The sequence below is a fragment of the Monodelphis domestica genome, chromosome 4 (genome assembly GCF_027887165.1).
Source record: "Monodelphis domestica isolate mMonDom1 chromosome 4, mMonDom1.pri, whole genome shotgun sequence".
NCBI lineage: Eukaryota > Metazoa > Chordata > Mammalia > Didelphimorphia > Didelphidae > Monodelphis > Monodelphis domestica.
Window position 1 is genome coordinate 69,280,835 of NC_077230.1, and position 25,844 is coordinate 69,306,678.

General features: G+C 37.6%; 1 protein-coding gene across 1 annotated transcript in view; it reads left to right on the plus strand.

Annotated features, from left to right (window-relative positions):
* The window catches only part of LOC100619678 (T-cell receptor-associated transmembrane adapter 1), a 78,896-nt gene that overhangs the window by 34,634 nt on the left and 18,418 nt on the right, over positions 1–25,844 (plus strand). The window contains exon 3 of the mRNA XM_007493640.3: positions 8,845–8,884. Coding sequence (XP_007493702.1) covers positions 8,845–8,884 — 40 coding nt within the window. The remainder of the gene's footprint in view (positions 1–8,844; positions 8,885–25,844) is intronic.

The window sequence follows — 25,844 nt, forward strand, 5'->3', positions numbered from 1 at the left end:
GCCATAGGGAAAGCTGGCATGCCCACAGAGTCAGGTTGAGGGCTGCCTAAGGGAGCACAGGAGTACCCAAGGTCTGGCTGTGGAGTTGGCTCAGCCACCTCAGGGAGGAGGCTGCTAAGGGAATGGCCAGGCATACATGACTGGTACTTTTCTTTTGACTTCCTTTTGATCATTTAACAAATAATTATAAAATAAGGCAGGATTTCCAGGGAATTTTAATCATAACAGAGATATATGTGTATGTACACATATATGCTAGTTTTTTTATCATGGTATTTTATTACTATTATAGTATCATTGTATTATATATATGCTAGTTATTATTATTGTTGTATTTTATGATAAACAAATGGAAGGGTTCAGAGACAGAATACCCAGATCAAAGCAGCTCAGTTGAAATATTTTAGTAAAAATATAAAAGATAAATTGGAAAAATTATCTCTTATATGGTATACCTTCAGTTCCTTTATATTTTCCAGATAATCTCTATTCAAAAAAGAATAAGTAGCACTCAGAAAAGAGAATTCAGATTGCTTGTAGGGGTAAAATCTTGAAATTGCAACTTCATATCACTGTTCTATTTTTGGAATTGAAATACCAGTATTATTAATTAGGAGGGTTTTATAGGGAAGGAACCTATAAATATTTTGATTTTATTAAACAAGGAAGGGGAAAGTAATAAAGGAAGGAGGGGAAAGGGAGAGATCTTAATTATTTTACCCTCTAAATTATAAGCTGTCTGACTAAAACTCTTATTTCTAAGTACATTAAAGGCAAAGTCTTTAGGGATTAGTAATCTTACCACAGAGTCTTTTGTGGGTAAAGTCCAAAAATCCCAAGAGAAATATCCAAAGGTAGTCTGTTCTATCTGTCCAGTAGAAGACTGCCTTCTTTCCCACAGCCAGCGATATTCCCCGGCTTGTAATTTGAATGATGGTTTCTCAAGCTGCTCCGGAAAAATACTCCTCCTTTTTCCAGGTCCAGAGAGATTGTCAGTTGCTTAACTGTTTCTCTGGGATTCTATTCCACCAGCTCCAGGGAAAATTCTAATCCCATGCCCTGTCAATCACTCTTATGTCCTAAGTCTTATTGTAACAGTAACTTCCTAGTAAATTTATGAGTGGGAAAGGGAAGATAATGTGTTAACTTCAAATACAATTTCAGACTAAGACTCATTTCATAGCTGGATTTACTTGTCCTGGCAAGTACCAACTCATTTACTCTCCTGCTGCACTCAATTCTCTCTCACCATGACTCAGTGTATTCCAATGTACCCATTGAATTAACTGTTGAACATTGTCTTGGTTTTTCTAAGCTACTTCTAATAATCTTCATTGCCTTTGTCATTAACTTTGAAAGCCACCAAATGCTAGCTTCAAAGGTAGTTGTATACTTAAATAGACCAGGGAAATCAAGTGAAGTTCTGTCTTCCTGAAGTCTTGAACATATGGGTTTTCCTTTTGGCCTTTGGTATACCCACTTCTGGAATGAAGACAGGAGAGAGTCTGGGAATATGACAGAGTGGATCATTTGTACCATAAACAGTCAGGGAAGTTAGGAAGAGGAACAAATTTAGAGTCAGGGATCCAAGTTTGGGTTATGTTCAATCTTGGACATCTTACATTTCCATTCTTCTTATACTTTATTCCTTTCAATGTACTCTGTGATTCACTAACATTCATCTCCCTGTTGTTCCTCACACGTTGGTGTGAGGTATGATCTACAAGGAGACTGGAACCCAACTCTCCATCTCCCAGCTCTGTGCCTTTTCATTGGCTATTGTAATAGATGGTAATTTGAGGGTGTATATAGCGGGATACTAAATAACTACTGGATCAAGTTTTGCCTACCCTCCTCCCTATTTTTCCTCCCTCTTCAGAAGCCTTTCAGCTTCCCCTCCCCCTTCTTCTTCTCCCTCAGGTCACTCAGAGTGAGCTATGAGATTTCAGAGGAAATTCTCTTTTCTCAAATAAGGGTTAATTTGGGGGAGAGACAGGACAAGGATGGAGGATAAGGTAAGAGGAGCAGGATATCCATATTCTTTACAATGAATGTTGGTTTGGAGGATATTGAGGGAAATGACAATTCTGTCACAATTGTGAAACAGAGTCAGTCAGAGAGGTATAAGGACCACTGTCTTTTCTTCTTCCTTCTGCCTTCAAATCAGCCAGCTAGCAAAAGCCTTTTCAGCCTCAGTTAGCCTAGTCCAGCCATTGGCTTGGCTTCAACTATCTCCCAGTCATATTCCAAATGGAATCTTCATTTTGACTGACAGCTTCTGTCCTCAGCTTTCTGTCTTGCAAGCCTGCCTTGCAAATTCTCTCCTCTACACTATCTCCTATGACTGGAATTGCCTCCCTCCCCACTTCTGCTCCAGACTGTTCTTGCTTTCTTCAATTTTCAGTTAAAAGCCCAGGTCATGCAAAAAAAAAACAACAACAAAAAAAAACAAACAACCAAACAGAAACCTTTACTAGTTACCCTTCATTTAGTGCCTTCCTTCTGTGAATTGTCTTTAATGTGTCCTGAATATATTTTATTTGTACATAGTTCTTTGGATTTTGACCCCCCAACCCCATTAGGCCATGAGCTCTGTTTTTCCTCCTCTCTTTGTTAACCCAAAAGTTTAGCACAAGTTCTTGGAACATAATAGGTGTTGAATAAATATGTGTTGACTTGACTTGGATGCTCTAAGTTTTATGTGAAAGTGGAACATCCAGTTAGGAATATCTGCTAGAAAAACAGAAGTGAAGCTCAGTTTGAGAGTATAGAAGAAGATTTAGGAGGTGATTGGAAATTGAAGCCATGAGAGTGGGTGGAACTGTCCGGGAAGAGCCTCTAGGGAGATTGGAAGAGGACAAAGCCTTGGGAAAGCCTTGGGGAATGTCCATTTTTGCAGGGATGGGAAAAAGAGTTAGCCAAGGAAATCAAAAAAGCAGTAGGAGGAAGGAAAGGTGAAACAAGGTAGAACTTTACTATGAAACCCAAGAGAAGAGAACGTGTCAAGAAGTAGATGGTAAGCACTGTCAAATGCAGCAAAACTGAGGAGGGCAGGTATTGAAATGAGCAATTTGGAGGTTATTATTGATTTTGGAAAGGTGTTTTCAGTAGAATGGTGGGAATAGGAGCAAAATTACGCAGGTGGTAAAGAAGTGTGGGTAGTCATTCTAAACTATTCTTGTTTTAAGTTGAAAGTGAAGCCAGGGTTAAAGGGGGCAGGGAGCCATCAGTCTCCAGAGTGATAGTCTGGAAGGGATTCTGGATCAACTTTAGTGTATATATTTTTGTCTTTCTACATTATTTGTCAATTAAATTTGATATATGTCATAATAGCAGTTGAATTTCCAAAAAATAATATATAAAACTTTATCAGTTATTATTCAATATACCCTAAAACCCAAAGAACCACTATTCATATTTTAATAACACAATTTAATTATATTTTAGTAAAATTCTTAACAATATATGTATATGTGTATTAAATGCATATATATGTGCATGTACATGCTTTTATGCACAATTCATAATTCTATGTGTATTTAAAGGGAAGTTAGGATGGAGGAGGCTGCATAGCTCAATGAAACTATGATCTATTCAGTGTAGGATTGACCAAGATGAATAGGCCATAGTGGAGAATTCTGACAAAAGGTGATCCACTAGAGAAGGAAATGGCAAGCCACTCTGGTAATTTTGCTGAGAAAACCCCATGGAGAGTATTGGCCCAGTATACGGTAGTCCACTGGGTCATGAAGAGTTAGGCAAAACTAAGTGACTGAACAACTTATATAGATTATGAGAAAGGGGAAATTATTTAGAATTCAAGGCAATGGAAGTAAAATATTTCTGAGTGATAATGAGATCTGGGAGGCTAAAGCAGAGTAGGAGTAAAATAAACTTATTTCTAAAATAGTTAGAAATGAAAAAATAATTAATAAGATTGAAGACTGTGAAGAGGTCAGGTTGTTCAAATGGCTTGTTGTTGCTCAGTTGTTTTAGTTGTGTCTTACTCTTGTTATCCCATTTGGAGTTTTCTTGGCAAAGATACTAGACTGGTTGGCCATTTCCTTCTCCAGCTCATCATATAGATGGGGAAACTGAGGCAAACAGCATTAAGTGACTGACCTAGGGTCACATAGCTAGTGTCTTAGACTATATTTGAACTCAGATCTTCTTGACTCCAGACTCAGCACTCTATCCATGGTGCCACCTAATTGCCCTGTTAGCTGCATTAGCAACGTTAATTAGCAATGTAAATATTTATTACCAAGAATGATGGCAAAGGATGGGTTGGAGAAATAGATTAAATGCTAGGATTCAAAATGATCTCAGCCAGTGAGGGAGTGTTTGAGAGTTGGTTTATGCCTGTTAGAAGGGTCAGGAAATGGTGATATAACTGAATGGTGTGTCCTGCAAGAAAGGAGAAGGGATTGAGGGGGCAACATGATGCCAGGAGTACTGAATGAATCCTTACCAATTGTGCAAATTGGAGGTCTTGACTCTGACTCTGTTTTCTCACCTATAAAATGAAAAGGCTTAGATTCCATGACCACTAAGATCCCTTCCAACTATAAACCTGTGATCCAGCGATTAAATAATCTCACCATATACAAATAAATAACCTCTACTTTGGATCAAACTTATTTATTTCCTAACTTAAAATTTCTTCATCTTCTCAGCCACTTCCTAGCTGTGTGACCCTGGACAAGTCACTTGACCCCCATTGCCTAGCCCTTACCACTCTTCTGCCTTGGAGCCAATACACAGTATTGATTCCAAGACAGAAGGTAAGAATTTTTTTTTCTTCATCTCCAAGCATTGGTAATCTGTTTTGTCTTTATATGTTGTTTCTCTTCCCAAGTTTTAAACAAAATTTTAAATATCATTGTTAACTTGGGGGTCAATAGAGAACCTCCATTACCCTTCTTGTGCATGTAGCCTTGTACATATCTGAGATCTTGGGGTTGGAACCACAAGTTTAGTTAAGTCAGGAAAATTAAATTTAGGACCGTCAATACAAGACTTGATTCCCTACAGGATAATGACGTCCTCCTTTTGACACATTCCAACAGTTGCACTCATCACTTCTAGCATAGCTCTTGATGTGTAGGTTCTGTAGCGAACCTCCCACATTGTCTCTGCCATTTAAAAAGATACATTTGCATGTGAAATATTCCTGTCTGCTCCAAGATGCAGTCTGACTCCAGATAATGGTTCTGCAACAATTAATGATCTCCTTGGAGACACATTGAAATTCATAGTCTATAACTCCCACGGAAGAAAGTGATCTTTGTGTTTGTTGAGTTGTCTCACTAGTTTAAAAAAAATTCTGCTTGAGGTACATAGTAAAAGAAATAACTTTTCTTATCAAAAAGTGTGGAATTTGTTATTTGTGAAACCAGTTAGGACAAATGGTCTTCATTAGTTAATTCTTCATTATTTGATTTTTACTGTCCCAATACTGTAAGTGCCTGCTACTTCCAAAGTGCTTTTATTATAGTCCTAAGCTTCAGTGTGCTTGCTATCAGCCTTTTTTTGTTTGTTTGTTTTGTTTTGTTTTACTTTGGGGGCCTAGATTTGTTATTGGGTATAGTGGTCTGCTGAGGATCATCTAGATAGTATTTTTAAGAGGCAAGGCTTGAATCTAGGCTCTCTTGACCACAAGGTCAGCCTTCTATATGTTTTATCATTTTGTCTCTCACTAGCCTCTTCCCCCCCCCCCTCTCTCTCTCTTTCTCTCTCTCTCCCTCCTTCTTCCCTCTCCCTCTCTCTCTTCTCCTTTCTCTCGCTCTCTCTCCTCTCCTCTTCTCTTTCTCTCACTCTCTCTCTTTTTCTTTCTCTCTCTGTCTCTGTCTCTGTCTGTCTGTCTGTCTCTCTCCCCTCCCCTCTCCTCTCCTCTCCTCTCCTCTCCTCTCCTCTCCTCTTCTCAGCCTCCCTCCCTCCCTCCCCTCTCCTCTCCTCTCTCTCTTTCTATCTCTCTCCCCGCCCCTCCTCTTCTCTTCTCTTCTCTTCTCTTCTCTTCTCTTCTCTTCTCTTCTCTTCTCTTCTCTTCTCTTCTCTTCTCTTCTCTCTTCTCTTCTCTTCTCTTCTCTTCTCTTCTCTTCTCTTCTCTTCTCTTCTCTTCTCTTCTCTTCTCTTCTCTTCTCTCTCTTCTCTTCTCTTCTCTTCTCTTCTCTTCTCTTCTCTTCTCTTCTCTTCTCTTCTCTTCTCTTCTCTTCTCTTTTCTCTCTCTTCTCTTCTCTTCTCTTCTCTTCTCTTCTCTTCTCTTCTCTTCTCTTCTCTTCTCTTCTCTTCTCTTCTCTTCTCTTCTCTTCTCTTCTCTTCTCTCTCTCTTCTCTCTCTCTTTCTCTCTCTCTCTCTTTCTCTCTCTCCCTCCCTCCCTCCCCCCCTCTTCCTTTTCTCTCAACTCTTACTTTCCATCTTGGAATCAATTTTGAGTATTTGGTTCTAAGGCAGATGAGTGGTAAAGGCTAGGCAGTTGGAATTATATGACTTGCCTGTTTACCCTTGCCTATCTCAGCTTCTCCTGACTCTAGGCCTGGTTCTTTATCCAATGAGTCAACTAGCTGTCTCACTCCATTTTTTTTTAAAGAAGAAGTTGATCAGTTTTAGGCATGTTGGTTAGCATGAAATGATTAAAAACATGAGAAATTCAATGCTAGGGCCAAATCAAATAATAGTCTAATCATTCATTCCAGAATTCTGTTCTGATAGAATAGCGTAAGTCCATAGAAAGACATAGCTAGTTGCTCTTTATGATAATGGCCTAAAAATATTAAAGGTAATGCTTTCAGCATTTCAGACTTTTCTTTAAATACTTTATTATGAATTAACAAATAGCTATTAAGCTCTTCCTTTGTGCTGCACATTGTGCTAGGTGGTAGGGGCACAAACACAATAAGTGAAATAATCTCTACTCACAAAGAGCTTATAACTTAATTTACTTAAATTCTCCTTCTTGAAATTATGTTTTTCACCTTACTTCACCTACAGTTTCATGTTCTCAATTTCTTTCTAGGAAAAGTAATACTTCCTATCCTTTTTTTCCCCTAATGCTTTTGAGTTTTACATGGCCCCTATTTCTAGAATTCTGGGATTGGATAAATAACTCTGTTTTCTTTCTATTTCTATTTTTCTGATCATAGGCTCTTATATCCAGAAATGGGAGTGAACTTAGAAAGCATCTGTCCAATATCCTCATTTTTTGTTTTTCAGTTATTCAGTAATATCTGACTCTGTGACTTTATTATGGGGTTTCCTTGGCAAAGATCCTGGAGTTGCTTGCCATTTGCTTCTCCAATTCATTTTACAGATGAGGAAACTGAGGCAAATGAGGCCAAGTAACTTTCCCAGGGACACATAACTAGTAAGTGTCTGAGGCTGGATTTGAAATCAGATCATCCAGGTTCCAGCTCTGGTGTTATATCCACCATGCTGTCTAGGTATAAAGAGATAAAGAGTGTATCATTTATTATATTTGTACTTCCAGACAAGAGTCCTGGAATTTTTTCATCTGTGTCTGTCTGAGGGCAATTTAGCACTCTGGTAATGGAGATGTGTGTGAAACACTTAGCTATAAAAGGCAATACAGATACCAGCTAATATTATCATTTTAGTTGTCTTCTTTTTTAGGTCTATTATGTTTTGTTCAACTTGAACACCATCTCAGGCTCATTTTCCCTAACTCAACTCTCTTGGAATATCAACTTCTCAAAGAACCACCACGATAGAGGTGGGATATGCTACTTTTCCTTAGGACACTGCTGTTCTCACTCCTGACTTTTCCCCTAAAATATGTTGTAGGATTTTTATTACCAGAGAATCCTTGTTAACATCTGACATATCTTACAGTTGTTGGTGAAGTCTGGTTAATATATAGTAATACTATCAATGTATTTATTTCTATTGCTGAGGAATTCTACCCTTTCCCCTGCATCCTTACAGTAAGGAACTAGTAGATATTAAACAATGGATGAGTCAAAATGGAAATTCCATCTTGTCTGGAGATAAATTAGTCTCAAAAACATGCCATTTCTGGAAAGACATAAAAGTCTTGTTTCCAATGAAGTATTCACTCTAAAGCTAGGAAGAATTTCTCTCTGTCTTTAGCCCTTCTTCAGCATATTCACTCAAAGAATCCAAGAATATTAGACTAAGAAGAGAACCTCATTTTTCAGCTATGGAAATGGAAGCACATAGAAAGTGACTCTTTAAGTTCACACCAGTAAGTTCACACCCTTAAGTTCACACTCTTTAAGTTCACACCCAGAAAGGGAAGAAGTTGGGATGTGAAAAGAAGTCTTTGGACTTTAAGCCTGGTGCTCTTTCCACCATAGTTAAAATGGGATGGCAATCAGAGCAGGTTTTTAAAATGGGGTTAAGTGACTTGCCCAGGTAACACAGCCAGGAAGTGTCGGAGGCCAGATTTGAACCAGGATTTCCCATCTCTAGGTTTGACTCTCTACCTACTGAGCCACCGAGATGCTCCCAGCCAGAGCAATTTTTTGCTTACTTTATGGGGGTCATTCATAGACAAAATGATTAGATTCAATGTTGACACGTGCGTCAAAAAATTACACTTCAAAACAGGGCTTCTTAACATTTTTTGTGTGATGGACTACTTCAATGGTGACTTCTTAAAATAATGTTTTGAAAATGCACAGAATAAAATACAGAGGATAACCAAGGGAACTAATTATACTGAAATTCAGCTATCAGGATGTTAACATAAAACAAGTTCGTAAACCCCAGGTTAAAAACTCTTGGGTTTAGAATATTCTCTATGCAGTATCAACATTGCAATGATTCCAAGTGTCTTCTAACATTCATTTTACAATTATCTTACAGATAAAACCTATGACTATACTGATGATGACTATTTTCAAAGGTAAGTGCTCAGATCGTTCAAAAACAAAGTGGAATCAGAGATATTATATTGACTCTGGGTGGATCGCGGAGGAGAACAAAGACGTGTCTTCTTCAAAGAAAGACAAGTGAATTTTAGCTTCCTCAATGCTACCGCCTTCTCTGCAAAGATTGCAAACCCTCACTGATTATTAATTACTTTTTGACACAGAAGCAAGCACCTGTCCCTTTCCTCATTCTGAGTAGAGTTTATCTTTCAGTGTCAATAAGAGTACTGAGTGATTAAGAATGGAAATGAGAAGCTAGCTTGGGAGCCAAAGGTTTTGTGGAGCCCAACAGCTTCATAGATGTTTTAGCTGGAAGAGCTGTAGATCATTTAGCCCATCTCCCAGCAAGTCCCGATTACAGAATAGGAAAGTGATATCCAAAGAATGGAAATGATGCCCAAATGGACATTTTGGCAATGCTAGGACCCAAACCCCAATCTCCCTGACTCCTACTCCCTCACCCACCCACTGCATCAATAAAAGAGATTTTTTTTGTATATAGGAGAGAATTTAAAAAAACACAACTATGAAGTGCCTACTCTATAGCAAACACTGTTCTATTTGTTTCATAATTTTTATCTCATTTGATCCTCACAATAACTCTGGAAGGCTGGTGCTATTATTATCTCTATTTTATAGATGAGGAAACTGAGGTAGAGAATAAATGACTTGCCCAGGTTCACACAGCTAGTAAATGATTGAGGACAGGCTTGAACCCAGGACCTCCCATCTTCAGACCTGGCTCTCTATCCGCTGAACCACCAGCTGCCCCATAAATAATGTTTTTTTATCACAGAGGACTTAGAGAACTTTGTGATGATTTAGGCTTACATGAAAAGGAAGATTTAGACTCACGTGGAAAGTACACTGTCATTACAATGACTAAATAGCCTAGATTTTTAAAAGGCAGTTCCAATGGCAAAGTCTACTCTATTGAAATGCCCAAATAGGAAGTAGTTAAAAGATTATTTTTGTGCCTGTTTCCACCTGTCCCATTTACCTTACTTACCTTACTTACGTTGAGATCACTTCCTTTTCTTTGATAACCTGATTATGGAAGATGTTGGATGCCCTATTAGCCATAGCATTGGCATTTGGAAATAGTAAAACAAGTTCAATATTTCCACTGATGATGGGCTCAGTGTGGAAGCTATGGTGAAGAGAGTGTTGGTTTTCACAATTCCAGAGGGCTTGTAATGTTTCTCTCCAGAGCGTGATATGATGGGATCAGAGCATAGATTGAGGCAGATTTGCAGTTTTGGACATAGCTAATACAAGAATTTGTTTTACTTAACTTTACATGTATGTAATTTTTTAAGAAAAAGTTCTCAGTGAGGGGAAGGGAAATTGGGAATAACAGGTTTTGGAGTTGAAAATGAAATAAAAATATTTTAAAGTCAAAAAAAGAGAGGGAGTCATTATGCATTCTTTCTCTGCCAAATCCCTATTATAACCTTGCATTAGTTTATTGGAACCACAATAACTTAAAAGTGAGAGAGCATCTATAATTAGAGGCAACATTGCACAGTGCGTTGAAATCAGGTTGGAGTCAGAAGGATGTGGGTTCAAGCCTTGCCTCTGACATATACTAGTTATGTGACCACACACAAGTCACTTAATGACTCAGTTTCCTTGACAGGTCTCCAAAATGACAAATTATAGAATCTTTCCCAATCTGAATAAGTGGAGTAGGTTCCACTATGAGTGTTCTCTTAACTGGTAAAATAATAGGACTGGTCTTAAAAAAAAAACAAACCACAAAAAAAACCCTATCCACAAGGCAGCCCAAATCCAGTCAACTTTATACCTCTTTCTATAGTTGGTTGTCTTCTGGTAAGTGTGTGTGTATAAAATTGTATATAAGTGTGTGTATCATTTTTGCTCTCAATAATTTCTTCATTTGTTGTCATCAAGGTTTTGCACTCATTCTCTATATCATCAATAGATAGTTCTATACATGACTAAAATTAAAGCCTTGAGAAGGAGGAGGAAAGAGAGAGAGAGAGAGAGAGAGAGAGAGAGAGAGAGAGAGAGAGAGAGAGAGAGAGAGAGAGAGAGAGAGAGAGAGAGAGAGAGGTGTGACCTAAGGGTTCTGGCAATAATGGAATTTTATAAATGTTTATATTATAGGTTAGAAAAATCGCTAAAACACCAAAGAAATCTAGATTATTACACTAGCTATTAATCACGGACAAATGATCTACCTTCTCTTGGGTTCTAGTATCATACTGGTAAAAAGCAGAGCTTAAGAGAAAAGATGTAATTTGAAGGGATCTCAAAGATCATCTAGTCCAATCCCCTTATTTTACAGATGTAGAAACTGAAGCTAGGAATTTGGACTTATAGGGATTTGAGGCCAGATCATTTGATCCTAAAGTCACCTTCTACTCCACCATTCTCCTATTATTACACAAAGATTCTGGATAGCTTTAGCCATAAATGCACTTTTGTTAAATGGTCCTCTTATCTTTATTAAGTGAGGCATAAATCAGAGAGACATGCTGCTTCTACTTTGATTTAATAGCTCTGAGTCTGATTCCTCATTCTGACACTAGTTGTATGACCTTGGGAAGGACACTCCTCTTATCTGGAATTCATTTTCCTTATCTATAACATAAAGAGATTAGACAAGATTATCTCCAAGATCCTTTTCAGCTCTAAATTATATGATTAATGAATTTTACTTATATAAAGTTCATATGTAGTAAGTAATTAAAATGTGGTCTCATTTTATATCATGGTTAATTAGGGAATAGTATGAGCCAGATTACATTTTTAAAAGAAATTTAAAATATTTTATTTGTTCTAATCAGATAAAATCTATTTTTTTACCTTCTCCCATCTTACCTCCACAGATGGGAACACAAGAAAAACAAAACCTATTACAGACTTCCAGACCTGTACAGTCAATCAAAACAAATTTCCACATTATTCATATCCAAAAGAAATTTTGCCTCATTCTACATTCTAAGTCCTTCACTTCTCTATCAGGATGAAGGTAGCACATTTCCTCATTAATCCTAAAGAATCATGAAAGGTCATTTGCAGATGATTTTGGCACATCACATTTATTTACAATAACTCATTCATCCATCCCTCAATTTATGGGTATCTCTTCTAATTCTCTTCCTGTTACCACCAAAAAATATCTATAAATATTTTTATTCATCCTTGGAGTTTGTTTTGATTAGGGCAAATATCCCTCCCCTAATCTACCTTCCCTCTAATTCTCTTTCCTAGTGCTTCTTTCCCCCCTATTTCCTGGTTGAATGACATGTATTTCTATACTCAACTCATGTGTATGCGTGTGCACTCACATACCTACCCAGACATCGTTTCTTCTTTGACTAGTTCAAAGGAAAGGAAAGTTCAACTCTCCACAACTCTTCCCACTGCTTTCTCCTTGTTTGTAAAGATGTCTATCTATGCTTGCTGATAAGATGAGATGATTTTCTTTCTAGTGTATTCAATTTCCCTTCTATTTCCATTCTTTTTTTAATTTAAATTTATTTTTAGTTACATTTAAATACCCAGTTAACTCCCTCCCTCCTAACCCTCCCCTAATTAGAGAAGGCATCATTTGACAAAAAAATATGATATTTATATAGAAGATATTTACATATGAACATATAAAATTATTTCTTAACTTATTTCTATTCATCAATTCTTTCTCTAGTGGTGACCATACATGAGCCATTCTTCAAACTACTGTTGCTATATATAATGTTCTTTAGTTTCTGCTCATTTCACTCTTCATAACTTTATTGTAAAGATTAAAATTAATATCCAATACTCTAAGTATTATATTTAATAATATTTATTAAATCTTTATCTTGAAGTATAAGGAAATAAGGCTAGCAAAAAACCAAGAGCCGTTCCTCCCTCCTCCACCATGGATCCTGAGAGACTGTGTGGGCAGAAAAAGAAACTCAAAACTCCCCCCACATTAGGAGATGCACAAACAGGAAAAGGAAAGGGGAATGTGGGAAATATAGTTTCTAGGGTTCAAGATTCTAAATCAATACATTCCCCTGTGATCCTTTGGGAGACCAGTCTCCAGTTAATTATGAAAACATAATTAACTTATAACTTGAACTAGACGTATATACAAATATTACATTTTTAAAGGGAAATTATAATAATTTGGGGTAAGTGGAAAATAAAAGGGAAAAGGAACATAACCAATAATAGGTGCATTGACAAAAAGCCAATTAGGGGGCAGTCCCCTTTGGCATAAGAGAGTACATTCAAAAACAAAAGAATTCAACCCCCTCCACCCAAAACTCAAAGTTCACTCTGTATCTTCTGGTATAGCATGTGGTATCTGTAGGCATCTTCACAGCACCTTCTAGATTCTAGGAGGTAGTCACTTATTCTAAATTTTGCTCAAATTCATGTCAAAGTTCACAACAATAACATAGTCCTCCCTGAGGAAAATAATAATAACACCCCCCCCCCCCCCAGGAGGATACAGGGATGCATGGGCGAGTCATAAGGCATATGAATTAAGTATCAAAAAACATCAAGGAATCAAAGAAATTAAAATAAAAAAATAACTTCTGAGTCATATAAAAAATATAAAAAGAAAACTTGGAAAAATTCTGGGAAGAAGGAAAAAAAAAGGAAAAAAATCACAACTCACAACAGGTTCTTGTAGTGATCCATGTCCCATAAGTGTACAACAACAATTAATCACTAACCCAGTTTAGCAGTCTAGACTAAATACAGTAAATTGTCACATCATGAGAGAAAATAGAAAAAGAGACTAGATCTCAAGACAAATGGGAAATAGAATTTCCTGGTTCAACCCTTTTCTTCATTTTTTTTCGGGATAATGGAGCTAGAGCAAACAATGCTATATGCTTGATATAGTGTGGTACAAGGAAGACCTGCATTTAACACATGTTAAACAGCGTTTCAAAGGCAAAAAAAAAAAGAAAAGAAGGAAAAAATCAAATACTGTATGACACATGTAGAAAGAAAGCAAGATGTTAAAATTATGTATATTTCATAATTACAGAGGTAAAGTATAAGGACTAGTTTTCAAAAAATAAGATTCATTTCCTCTTTGACTTACCATGATCCACAGTGTGACTGCAAGTAAGGCAGATAAAACAATGTGAATACAAATGAGGTAGACATGACTACAATGAATTCATGAGTCCCTCTCTCCAATTTTTATGGCTGTTGGTGTAGTTAATAGGATCTGGAATGGTCCATCATAAGCAGGTTCAGTCAACCCAGTACATTTGAAATTCTTTATGTACACATTATCACCTGGGTTTAAATCATGAAGTGAGAAATCAATGGGGTCTGCTTGAACAGCAGCTCCAGAGTTGTGGAGTTCTTTCAATTTTGTTTGTAATTGACTGATATATGTAGTAATGGTTGTATCCCCTCCTAACAGTGAGGTAGGGGCAAATGGTTGTGCCTGAATAGGTGAATGTCCAAATAGCATCTCAAATGGTGAAATGTGCAAATCACCTCCAGGTCTACTGCTGAGATAAAATAGGGCCAGAGGTAGAATTTCAGGTCACTTTAAATGAGTCTCTGTGCAAAATTTGCCAATCATGCTTTTAAGTTCTTTATTCATTCGTTCAACTTGGCCAGAGCTCTGGGGATGATATGGTGTATGAAATTTAGGAGTTATCCCTAGACATGAATAAATTTGAGATAATATCAAATCGGTAAAATGAGTTCCTTTATCTGAATCAATATGTGCTGGCAGGCCAAAACTAGGAATAATTTCTTTCAAAAGGATTTTATCAACAAAAGCCTCTGTGGCATGAGCAGTAGGAAATGCTTCAGGCCACTAGGTCAGTTGATTGACTATGACCAGACAAAATTTACACTGTCCAACTTTTGGCACAGAGATAAAGTTAATTTGTAGATACTCAAATGGTGTGTAAGCAAGAGGTTGCCCACCAAAGGCTTTTCCTTGAAAGGTGTATTGATTAAAGGCCTGGCAGGTAGGACAAGCTGTATATACTTTGGAGGCAATTGTAGTTATTCCAGGTGCTATCCATACTCTTTTAACAGAGTCTACAATGCCTTGGGTGCCAAAATGACCATGTTTATGAATAGAGTGACAAATCTGGTTATGGAAAGCCTGGGGAGTAAGGGTTCTCCATCTGATGATACCCATACTCTATCTGTTTGGCTTTAAATTTCTGCTTCCATTTTCCTTGTCATTATAAGAAAGGGATAGACCCAAATCATCAATAATTGTTAGTGGAATAATTAATTCAGGGCCTTCTAAGGCTGCTAGTTTTGCTGCAATATATGCTTGGTTATTTCCCCTGGAGACAGGGTCAATGCCACCTATATGTGAAGGGCAGTGAATGACAGCTATAACTTTGGAGAGCTGGATGGCAGAAAGAAGTTCAGTAATAAGGTGTGCATTGACAATACATTTTCCAGCTGATGTTAAGAATCCCCTCTGAAGCCATAGTATACCAATAGCGTGACATATGCCAAAGGCATAGCGGGAGAGGATGGGGGTTTAGAAGAAGGATCAGGGGAGGTAATATCAGCCAGGAGTTACAGAGCATGAGAGAGATGTTGCAGAGTACAAGAGAGAAGGGTCTGTACCTGATGTATACAAGAGGGGTGTCTCATCTCCATTTTGGGAGAAAACAGGATCATCCTCTATTTGTGGTTCAGGAACAGGATCGCAAAATTCAGATTTGTTTTGGATGGGGTCAGTCTTTTCATTAGGTCATGTAAGTGTTTGAAATTTTTTGATTGAATTTTCCTGTTGTCCTGCATTTCTGCTTTAATCTCTCATATAGAGGACTTTTTTGTCTAAAGAATGAAGATCAGTAATAAAATGTCCTAGGAGTACAAGGAGGAGGAGGGAATTTGGAATTTTACATGCTTCTAATTGGGTAAAAAGCAAAATCATTTATGCTGCTTAGAATTTTGATCAAAAAAGGAAAAAATAATGTATATTTTTATTGATTTATTTTTAAATTATAAATAATTTTTGGTGGGGGTAGAAGACGAGGGTATTTAGCTTATTTTATTTTTTATTATTTTATTAGATTTTTATTTTTAAAAAGGGAAAAACATTTTTAATTATGTATTTATTGCTGCCATTTCGTGGCAGCAAACAACCACTGTATTTAAGTTGGAAAAGGGAAAAAAAGAGGAACAAAAAGGAGCAGGAAAAAAAAAAATCAGTGCTCAATATTGACCTCTAGTGGCCACAAGGCAGCACTACAACTGGGATGGGTTAGGGGCACGGTTAGGGGTGGTTTTCAGGATAAGGGGTGTGGTTAGGGCCTGCCAGAAACCAAAATGGAGTATATGACTACAAAATCCAGTGGAGACAGGGAGATGGAACTAAGGCAAATTTGGTAAAGCAAGGAGGGTTAGGAGTTAAGCTGGGGTGGTTAAAAGAGGGCTAGGATTCTTCCAGCCTCGGTAAAGAGCCTGGTGAAGCCTACAGGGCAATCAGCTGTCCAGTGGGGAAAGGGGCTTCTCTTTCATTCTGGCTGGGGAAAGGGAAGCTTATACTCACCAGGTGGAACAGGGATCAGGGCAGCACAAGTAGAAGAAGCAGCAATAATGCAGGGGTGGGGACCAGGTTGGAACTAGACCGTGGGTAGGAGAAGCCAAGTCAGGTATGACTAGGCTTCAGCAGCTGTAGGACACAGTAGCAGCACTGGGGTGGGCCTCCTCCACCATGGATCCAGAGAGACCATGTGGGGGGGAAAAAAGAAACTCAAAACTCCCCCCACATAAGGAGACACACAAACAGGAAAAGGAAAGGGGGATTGTGGGAAATGTAGTCTCTAGGGTTCAAGATTCTAAATCAATACAATATAGCTCTTTCTATGTTTTTCTAAAATTAACCTGTTTGTCATCTTTTATGGACCATAGAATTCCATTATCATCATATGTGACAACTTGACTAGACATTCCCCATTTGAAGGGAATCACTTCAATTTCCAGTTCTTTGACACCACAGAGCACTGCAAAAATATTTTAGAACATATAGATTCTTTCCCCTTTCCTCCTGATTACCTTAGGAAATAAGCCTTGTAATTAATTCCAGGCTTTGCCTACTTAGAGTTCACTCTGTGATCTCTGATTATTTCCCTATATTTGAATGTAAATAATTTATTTGTGTTTAATTTTTAAGCACTGTTCATGTTTACCTTTTTATATTTCTCTTCATTTTTGTGTTTGAACATCAAAGTTTCTACATAGCTTTGGTCTTTTCATCAGGAATGCTTGGAAGTCATCTATTTTAGTAAAGTTTCACTTTTATAACATTATATTCAATTTTGCTGGATAAGACATTCCAGGCTATAAGTCCACATCCTTTCCCTTTTTGAACATCATATTTCAAGTTCTCCTTTCCTTTATAATGGTGGTTGCTAAATTGTTTGTGATTCTATGTATGACCTTCAGTTCTTGAATCCTTTCTTTCTGGCTTTTTGCAGTATTCTTTTCTTTGACTTGGGAATTCTAGACTTTGGTTATGATGTTCTTGGGAGTTTTCCTTTGGGAGTTTCTTTTAGAAGGTGACTAGAGGATTTTTTCCCTCTATTTTGCTCTCTGATTCCAAGAGTTCTGGGTAGTTTTCTTTTAAGATTTCTTGAAATATGCTGTCTAGATTCACTCTTTTTTGTTATTGTTATGACATTCATTTAGTCCAATAATTCTCAATTTTTGCCTTTTCTCTATTTTCCAGGTCAGTTTTTTTTAAACTTGTCTTTTTGTTTTAGGATGGATACTAAGGTATATAGGTTATAAGGCAGAAGAGCAGTAAGGGCTGGCAACTGGGGTTAAGTGACTTGCCTAGCTGTTATATATCTAGGAATTGTCTGAGTTCACATTTGAACCCAGGACCTTCTTCTAGGTCTGGCTCTCTATCCACTGAGCCATCTAGTTGCCCCTCAGTTGTTTTTTTGTTATGAGTTACCTTTCACTTTTTCCTGTGTTTTTAACCTTCTAATTTTGTCTTAATATTTGTTGCCTATTGTAGCCTGAGATTTCCACCTGGTCTCATCTTTTTTTTTAAGACTTATTTCTTGGGCAAGATTTTGTACTTCTTGTTCCAAATTATTAATTCTCTTTCCAATTTTTCTTCTGTAAATTAGAATTCATTTTTACCTTTTCCCTTTAAACATTCTCATTTTAAAACTTTTTTTAAACCTCTTGCTTCATCTCTTTCAGTGTCCTGGTTGTGTTATTGCTCAAGCAGTGTTTTTCTCAGACTTTTTTGAGATATTTTGAAGTCATTACTTTTTTCTGGATTTGTGTCTTGAGCTTCCCTGCCATTATAATAACTCTTTATGGTAGATTTATTTTTTGTTTGTTTGATTGTTCATTCTTCCAGCCTATTTCCAATCTTCAGACTTGATGTTAGGGCTGAGAACTATGCACTTCTGGAGGAAAGGTGCTGTTGATATTTCTTATCTTGTTCCAGCCTCTCAATGGAAGTCCAGGGACATACAAGCTTTCAGGGCTTCCAGGGTAGTCTGATTGCTGCCTCTTTGGTCTGAGCTCTGCAAATTCCTGACCTGGGTTTGACTGTGTATGAAAATAGCCTGCTGCTAGATTTAACCTGTATTGGCCATTTGAAGAACTCAGTTTACACAGAGGGGCAGGATTGGAGACTCTCCTTTGATCTAGGATTTCTGCTTTAGTTATTCCTCTGCAGGCTGAACTAAATGTTGGAAGTGAGATTGCTTTGTACCTGCAGTCTGAGCCCCATCATCACTAATGCTTGCTTCTGAACTCCATACACTGCCTTCAGAGCCTCCAGACTCATGACAGCCCAGTCTCCTGAGTAGGTCCCCTTTTCAGTCCAACCTGGATCTGTTACCCCAACTGAATAGTGAGTAACAAAACTGCCAATTCTCACCTGTTCCTATGACAATGGCCCAAAATAAATCTGGTGGTGCCTCCCTTTTCCCTGATGCATGGCTTCTCTCTGAGTGTTGGAAAGTATATTTCTGGTGAGACCTTGTCTCCAATGACCACAGACTTTCCTCTCTGTCTCTATGTGGTGAAATGGAATGGACAAATGATTCATTGACTTTTTCTGTATTTCCGTATAAGGATTCAATCTAGTATACTTTCCAGATCTGTTTGGAGGAGGAACAGAACTTTCTATACTGTTTCCTAACACTCTATCACCTGGGTTCTATCTTTGACAGGTTTAGATTTGGACTCAGAGGCTCTGGATTCAAATCCTGTTGAAGCAACATAGTATCTGTGTGATCATAGGCAAGTCACAATCTCTCAGTCTCAGTTTTGTCATCTATAAATTAAGACGCTAGCCTAGATGATTTCTAACATTCCTTACATATCTAAATCCTTCCATAAACATCTGACCTTAGTCTCAAGTCTGGAATAAAAAGAGAAGAAAAGAAAGGAAAGAGTATGAAAAATAGAAATTTGGGGCAATTACAGTCTAGAGATTGGATTAGTTTTAATTCAAAGATAGGCAGGCTCTTTTTTTTTTGGACATGAATTAATAAGTTACAAGACCATAGCTTTAGAGATCAAAGTGACTTCAAAGATCATCTACTCCAGTCACTTAATATTACAATTGAGAAAATGGAGGCATAGGGATGACTTGCCCAATGTCATGTAGGTAATCCATCATGGAGTTCATCTGAATTCTGGCCATCATAACTTATTAGCAACGTTCATTTTAACTTTTTTTCCCTTTTCCTTTGGAAGTAAATTTTATGATTTTATATTAAAGGTTCAAGGTTTATGTAACATGACTCAGAACCATGACTTTGACCTCATGTAAACCAGGTCCACTCTTGAATGCCTCTATAATGACAATCTTTACAGTGTATCATTTTGTCACTCTTCAGGACAACCTTGAAAACATCTGAATTTAGTTTTTTTAGGTGTGCAAGAGAGACTTTCAATTCTTTTGCAGGAATTTAACTAACAATAAACACTTAAATAAGAAATAAGCAGGATAAGACAAGAATAAGAAAATAATATAGAGTAAGAAAATAGGAGAAAAAGGACTTAAATACAATGGCTCATTCCTTGTTCCCATACAGAGTCCCCACCAAATATATAGTATCAGAGAGTCAAGCCTCTGGCTTATATTCCATTATCATGGGTCCTAGACAGGGCTCAGCTTCATTTGCCTTTCTCATCTGTAAGGTCAATTTTTTTTAACCCTTACCTTCCATTTTAGAATCAAAACTATGTATTGGTTCTAAGGCAGAAGAGTGGTAAGGGCCAGGCAATTGGGCTCAAGTGACTTGCCCAGGATCACATAGCTAGGAAGTGTCTGAGGCCAGATTTCAATCTAGGACCTCCTGTCTCTGGTCCTGGCTCTCAATCCACTGAGCAACCCAGCTGCCCTGTGTAAGGTCAATTTTTAATCTTACTCTGGTATTTGTCCCTTTCATTGTCTCCCTTCCTCCCTTCCTTCCTCTCTCTTCCCCACCCCAGTCTCTCTCTTACTCTCTTGCTCTCTCTTTGTCTCTGTTTCTATCTGTCTCTCTGTTTCTCCCTCTAAAAACTTTATCTTCTGCCTTACTATCAGTTCCATGGCACAAGAGCAGGAAGGCTAGGCAAACAGAGTTAAGTGATTTACCCAGGCTCACCGAGCCAGGTATTATCTGAATCCAGATTTGAATGCAGGACCTCCTGTATTCAGGCCTTGCTCTCTATCCACTAAGCTACCTAGGTGATCCCTGGATTCTGTCTTTGAAACCACACCATCACCATCTGTTCCTCACTCTGACATTGGCTGCCATTCCACAGTCTCTTGTTCACCACGTTTCTCACCATGACCCCATTTCCTGGAGCTCTCATCTTACTCCAGGAGCTTGTTATGACTCACCTGGCAACTGCTGCTTGTCTACTCCTCAACCCAGAGGTCTCATCTTCCTCTTCTGGTTCCTTAACTCCAGGAGTCCCTTTTCATGGCTGCTCCTATGAATGCATCCTCAGAAACTTTTGAATCTTGTAGACTCCTTTTGACATGAATGAACTCAACATTTATTTTTTCAATGAAAATGCTGAAGTCTTGACATGTTTTTGAAGAACCATGGAATTTTGGAGCTAGAAAACTCATAAAGAACACGTAATCCAATCTCCTTATTTAGAAAACAAAACTTAATTAAACTAAGGTCCAGAGAGATCCAGTGATTAACCCAAGAGCTGATCAACAAGCACTAATTAATAATTGGCTATGCACCAGACTCTTGAAGCCTAAAGAATGAGATTATTACTCACAAAGAGTTTTAATCCTAGCAGAGAAGACAAGTTCATATATTAAGAGGTACAACTAGATATAAAAAGAATAATTACAAGATAGTTAAATAAAAAAATATTCTGGAATGGAGGACACTGGCAGGCAGAGGGATCATGAAAGGCTTCATGGAACCTGTGGGTCAGACTGTTTCCTAAAATAGACCATTTATATACAGCCCCACAGACCAGAACATGAGTTTCCCGACTCAGGGACTTCACTTCTAGGTTTCTGTAAGTGTGTGCCCTGTCTTCCATGAACTATACATGCATTGGTGGGAGAGTGACCAAGCTTTATATTATATGCACTGTTATATTTTCATTATTCTTGATTTTGGTTTCAATTGAGTCAATATTATATCATGATTATTATTGCTTTTGCCTTCGTGTTTAGTAAATGTTTTGTGTTAAAAGTTGAAAAAAATCTTGAAGGAAGAAAGGATTATGGGATACAGTGAGGAATGAGTAGATTCTAAGCATGGAAGGCCAGTGCAAGTATTATTAAATATTTATGTTAAATATATCTATATATGTACATATATTTAAAGAATCCCAGCCAAGGAGTGGGGTTTGGTGGGGGTGAAGAGACCAACATACAAATCCATTTTACACAATTTGGCTCCATTTTAGCAGCTTGTGGAAGCAACAGTAGTTGGATTATTTAAAGAGAAAGGGTGTTTAACAATTGTCAGTGAATAATTAGTCTAAATACAAATTTGTTTCCTGTAGACAGAATTGCTTGTGGGGTCAGAGACAGATGAAGGTCAGCTCCCAGAATATAAGAAGGACATGGTGGCATTATCTTGGCATTTTAGGAAGTTTCCTTGAAGTGGATCTATGTGTATTTTCTCCGTTGTATCAATTGCTGGGGAAGAAGTCTGTTAGATCTATGTTTCTTTTCCTTAGGGTTGTGTTTTGTGAGCATTGATATTTGATGATAGATAAAGCATTTATTAAGGACTCACCATATTCCATGTACTAAACTAAGAATTAAGGATAAAAATAAAAGCAAGTAAGGTGACCCCTTACCCTCAAAGAGCTTACGATACCAATGAGGGCAGACCACACAATAAAAGTGCTAGAAAGTATGGAGGAAGTAGGCTGGAGTGGTAGGGGCTGGTAGCATGGTCTGGAGATGGAAAGGAAGTGAACTAAAGGCCTGGATCTGGACATGATAAAGCAAAATCCCAGAGTCTTGGGTGTTTCCAGGAGATAAGTCCAAATCACATTCTTCTCCTTAATATTATTCTCTCTAGGTTTTTCATGATACTATGCTCCTGGGTCTCCTTTACCTGCTGACAGATATGATTAGTTTTCTTTGCTGTATCTTTCTCAAGGACATTCCCAATAAAGGTGAATCTTCTAGTCTTGGGATTTTTTCTCTTCTTCTATACAATGCTTCTATCAATTCTTCTATCATCTTCATTCTGATGATTCTTAGATATACTTATCTAGCCCTAATCTCCCCTAACTTCTAGACTCCCCTTCCTTCTGCCTATTGGGCATATGAAACTGGATATCTCATAGGTTTATGTCTTCACATATCCAAAATTGAAAACATTCTCTTTTCCCCTCAAATCCCATTTTCTTCTTAACTTCTCATATTGCCGTACTCCCAGTCATCCAGGCTCATGACCTAGGTGTCATTCTTAATTCCTCACTCTTTCTCACCCTGCCCCATTTCCCCTCTCCATCCCATATCCAATCTGTTGCCAAGACCTGCTGATTTTACTCATGTAACAGCTTTTACATACTCCTCCCTTTTTTCCTCTAACACTGCCACCACTCTGGTGCCAAACCTCATTACCTCACAATTCCACAATGGAATTAGTCTGCCCATTTGTCCCCTTGATTTAAGTTTCTTCCCATTCCAGTCCATCTTACACAGCTGTCAAACTGATTTTTTTCTAAAATTCAGGTTTGACCATTTCAACCCATTCTCACTCATAAATCCTCAGTGGTTCCTCATTGCCTCTAGAATAAAATACAAAATGCTCTGTCTTTTAAAGTCCTTCAGGACCTGTCCCCTTTTTATCTTTCCAGTTTTCTCAAACCTGACTCTCATCATCTCCCATGTTATTTAAGATCCTATAACACTAGACTTCTTATCATTCTTTGCATTAGGCTCTCCATTTCCCATCATTATCTGTCTCTTCCTTGATTCTCTTCCTCTTTATCTCTGACTCCTAGCTTTTCTAGCTTCCTTCAGGTCCCAACCAAAATCCCATCTTCTATAAGGAGCCTTTCCTTAATCCTCTTCATGTTACTACTTTCCCCCTGTCATTTATCTTAAATTTATACGATATATGTCTTGCTTATATATAGTTTGTCTCCTCCGTTACACTTAGTTCCTTGAGAACTATTGTGTGTCTTTAGTGTCTTGTGCACAGTAAGTATCTAACAAATATTTGTTGATGACTGTCTGACTTTACATAGGCTGTTCTACCATGTCTAGAATGTGCTCCATCCTCACCTCTCTCTCAGAATCTTTATCTTCTTTCAAAGCTTAGATCAAATGCTATTTCTAAATGAGGACTCTTCTAATTCTCCCAAATCGCATCTCTTCCCTATTCCAAAATTACTTTTCATATATTTTGTATTTCTGTACATATATGTATTCATTTGTATTGAGAATCATATTGCTTCCCCTCAAAGAATGGAAGCTCCTTGAGGGCAGGAACTATTTCATTTTCTCCTATGTATTTCCTATGCCTTGGATAATATCTGCCACATAATAGACACTTGATTTTTTTTCTTGATACATAGTTCAAGTATTATGAATATTTGAGGAGTCCCTATATGAATAGGATAGATCCACTGCCTTCCCTGATCCCCTTAGATGCTAGTGATTTTCCTCAACTGATATTTTATATTTATTTATAAATAGTAATATATGTTGTACATTGCAATGAAATGTAAACTCCTCAAGGGCAAGGATGGTCTTTTTATTGCTTTTCTATACCCAGCACCTAGCACAGTGTGTGGTACATGGAAGTAACTTAACAAATATTTGTTGATTTATGGATGGAATGGAGTAGCAAAGTATTTATTTTCTAGGCCTCTCCCCCAAAGAAATATGATCGTTCAGGGAGAATACTTGGTAAAATCAGTCAGTAATCTATTTGGATCTGGCCTAAATGTCCATCATAGGCTCATTGGTATGTTTATTTGGAAAATCAATCAGTCCTCCATGTAAAACACTAACCCATTTGCAAAAGCAGAAATAGTATAGGAATGCTTGCAGTAGACCATGAACCTTTTTTGGCACTGGGAAGCAAAAGCATTTTTTCAACGTGTTGGTTAGGCAACAGCTCCTGAATAATAGCTTATTTGGGATGATTAATCATCAGAGACGTGCATGTACACTGAGGGCATTGCATTATAAATCACATCTTATTTTCATTTGCAGGGAATGAAATGCTGTTCATATTTGGGTGTGATTTATCATTTGCAGGTTGCATCTGCTATCGATAGGATAGATTGTGCCTTATTAAAAATCATTCACTGTTTGCTACTTGAACTTCTTAGCCAAAGAAAAACTACCACCATGGGCTACTTTGCATCCCATTGTTAACACTGTGCTGCCAGAGATACAGTTATTTACATCAACATGAGCAATGTATTCTCTTTTAAAAATCTTGTTATTGTTGTTATTGTACTAATAACTGTAAGTGTATATAACCTCATCTCTCATTAACCATGGTACAATTGCCCAACTGGGTAATTCTGACATTTCTGTGGTGGTAATCTATTGTCTGCATTATAATAGCTGCAATTTATATAGTACTTTACATACATTATTTAATTCCGTTCTCACAAGAACCCTGGGAAACAAGTGCTGTTATTTTCCCCATCTTGCTGAAGAGGAAATTGAGACAGACAGTGGTTTAAGTGACTTTCCTAGGTCACAAACCTAGTGACAGATAGAGGTAGGATTTGAACACAGGTCTTCATGACTGCATCCAAAGCTCTGTGAACTTTGCCACCTAGGCACCTCTGGTATCATTTCCTTGGTATCTTTAAATCCACTAGCCAGTAGTCCGATTTTGAACCCTTCGCTAGTCAAGGATAACTATTATTATGACTAGATATTGAATCAGGATCAGTGGCTTCTGGTGACCTTTGTTTTCTTCCAGCATACACAACCAGAATATTAGGCAAGGGGTAGTCACCAATCCATGCAGAAATCTCCTTCAGACAGGTAAAGTCTAGGGAGATATTGTCAATAGAATATAATGATTTTTCATCATCTGAATCAGGATCTATATGTTCTCCTTATGTGTCATCATCAGCCACTTCAGTATGTAACTAGGACTAGGGTCAGATCTTTTAATTATTTCTCATGTTCCCCAAGGCACTCTTCCTCTTCTTTTCCTTTTCCTGGTTTGCACTCCATTCCCTGATCCCTCCACCAAGCCTTCACAGGAATCCAACGTCTTTCTCCAAAAAAGAGCACATCCAAGTTGCTAAGAAGGAACACAATTGAAACAAAGTTTGAAATGGAGTTAAAATAAGAGATTGGTACAAAATTTACCATACTACTGTAGAAGTAAAAAAAAAAAGTAAGAGGAAAAATCATGATCTCAGAAAAGACAATAGCAAAAATAAACTTAATAGGTCTATTAAGAGATTAACAGAGAAATGATGTTTTGATGAAAGGCAACACAGGTGATTAATATTAATACTTCA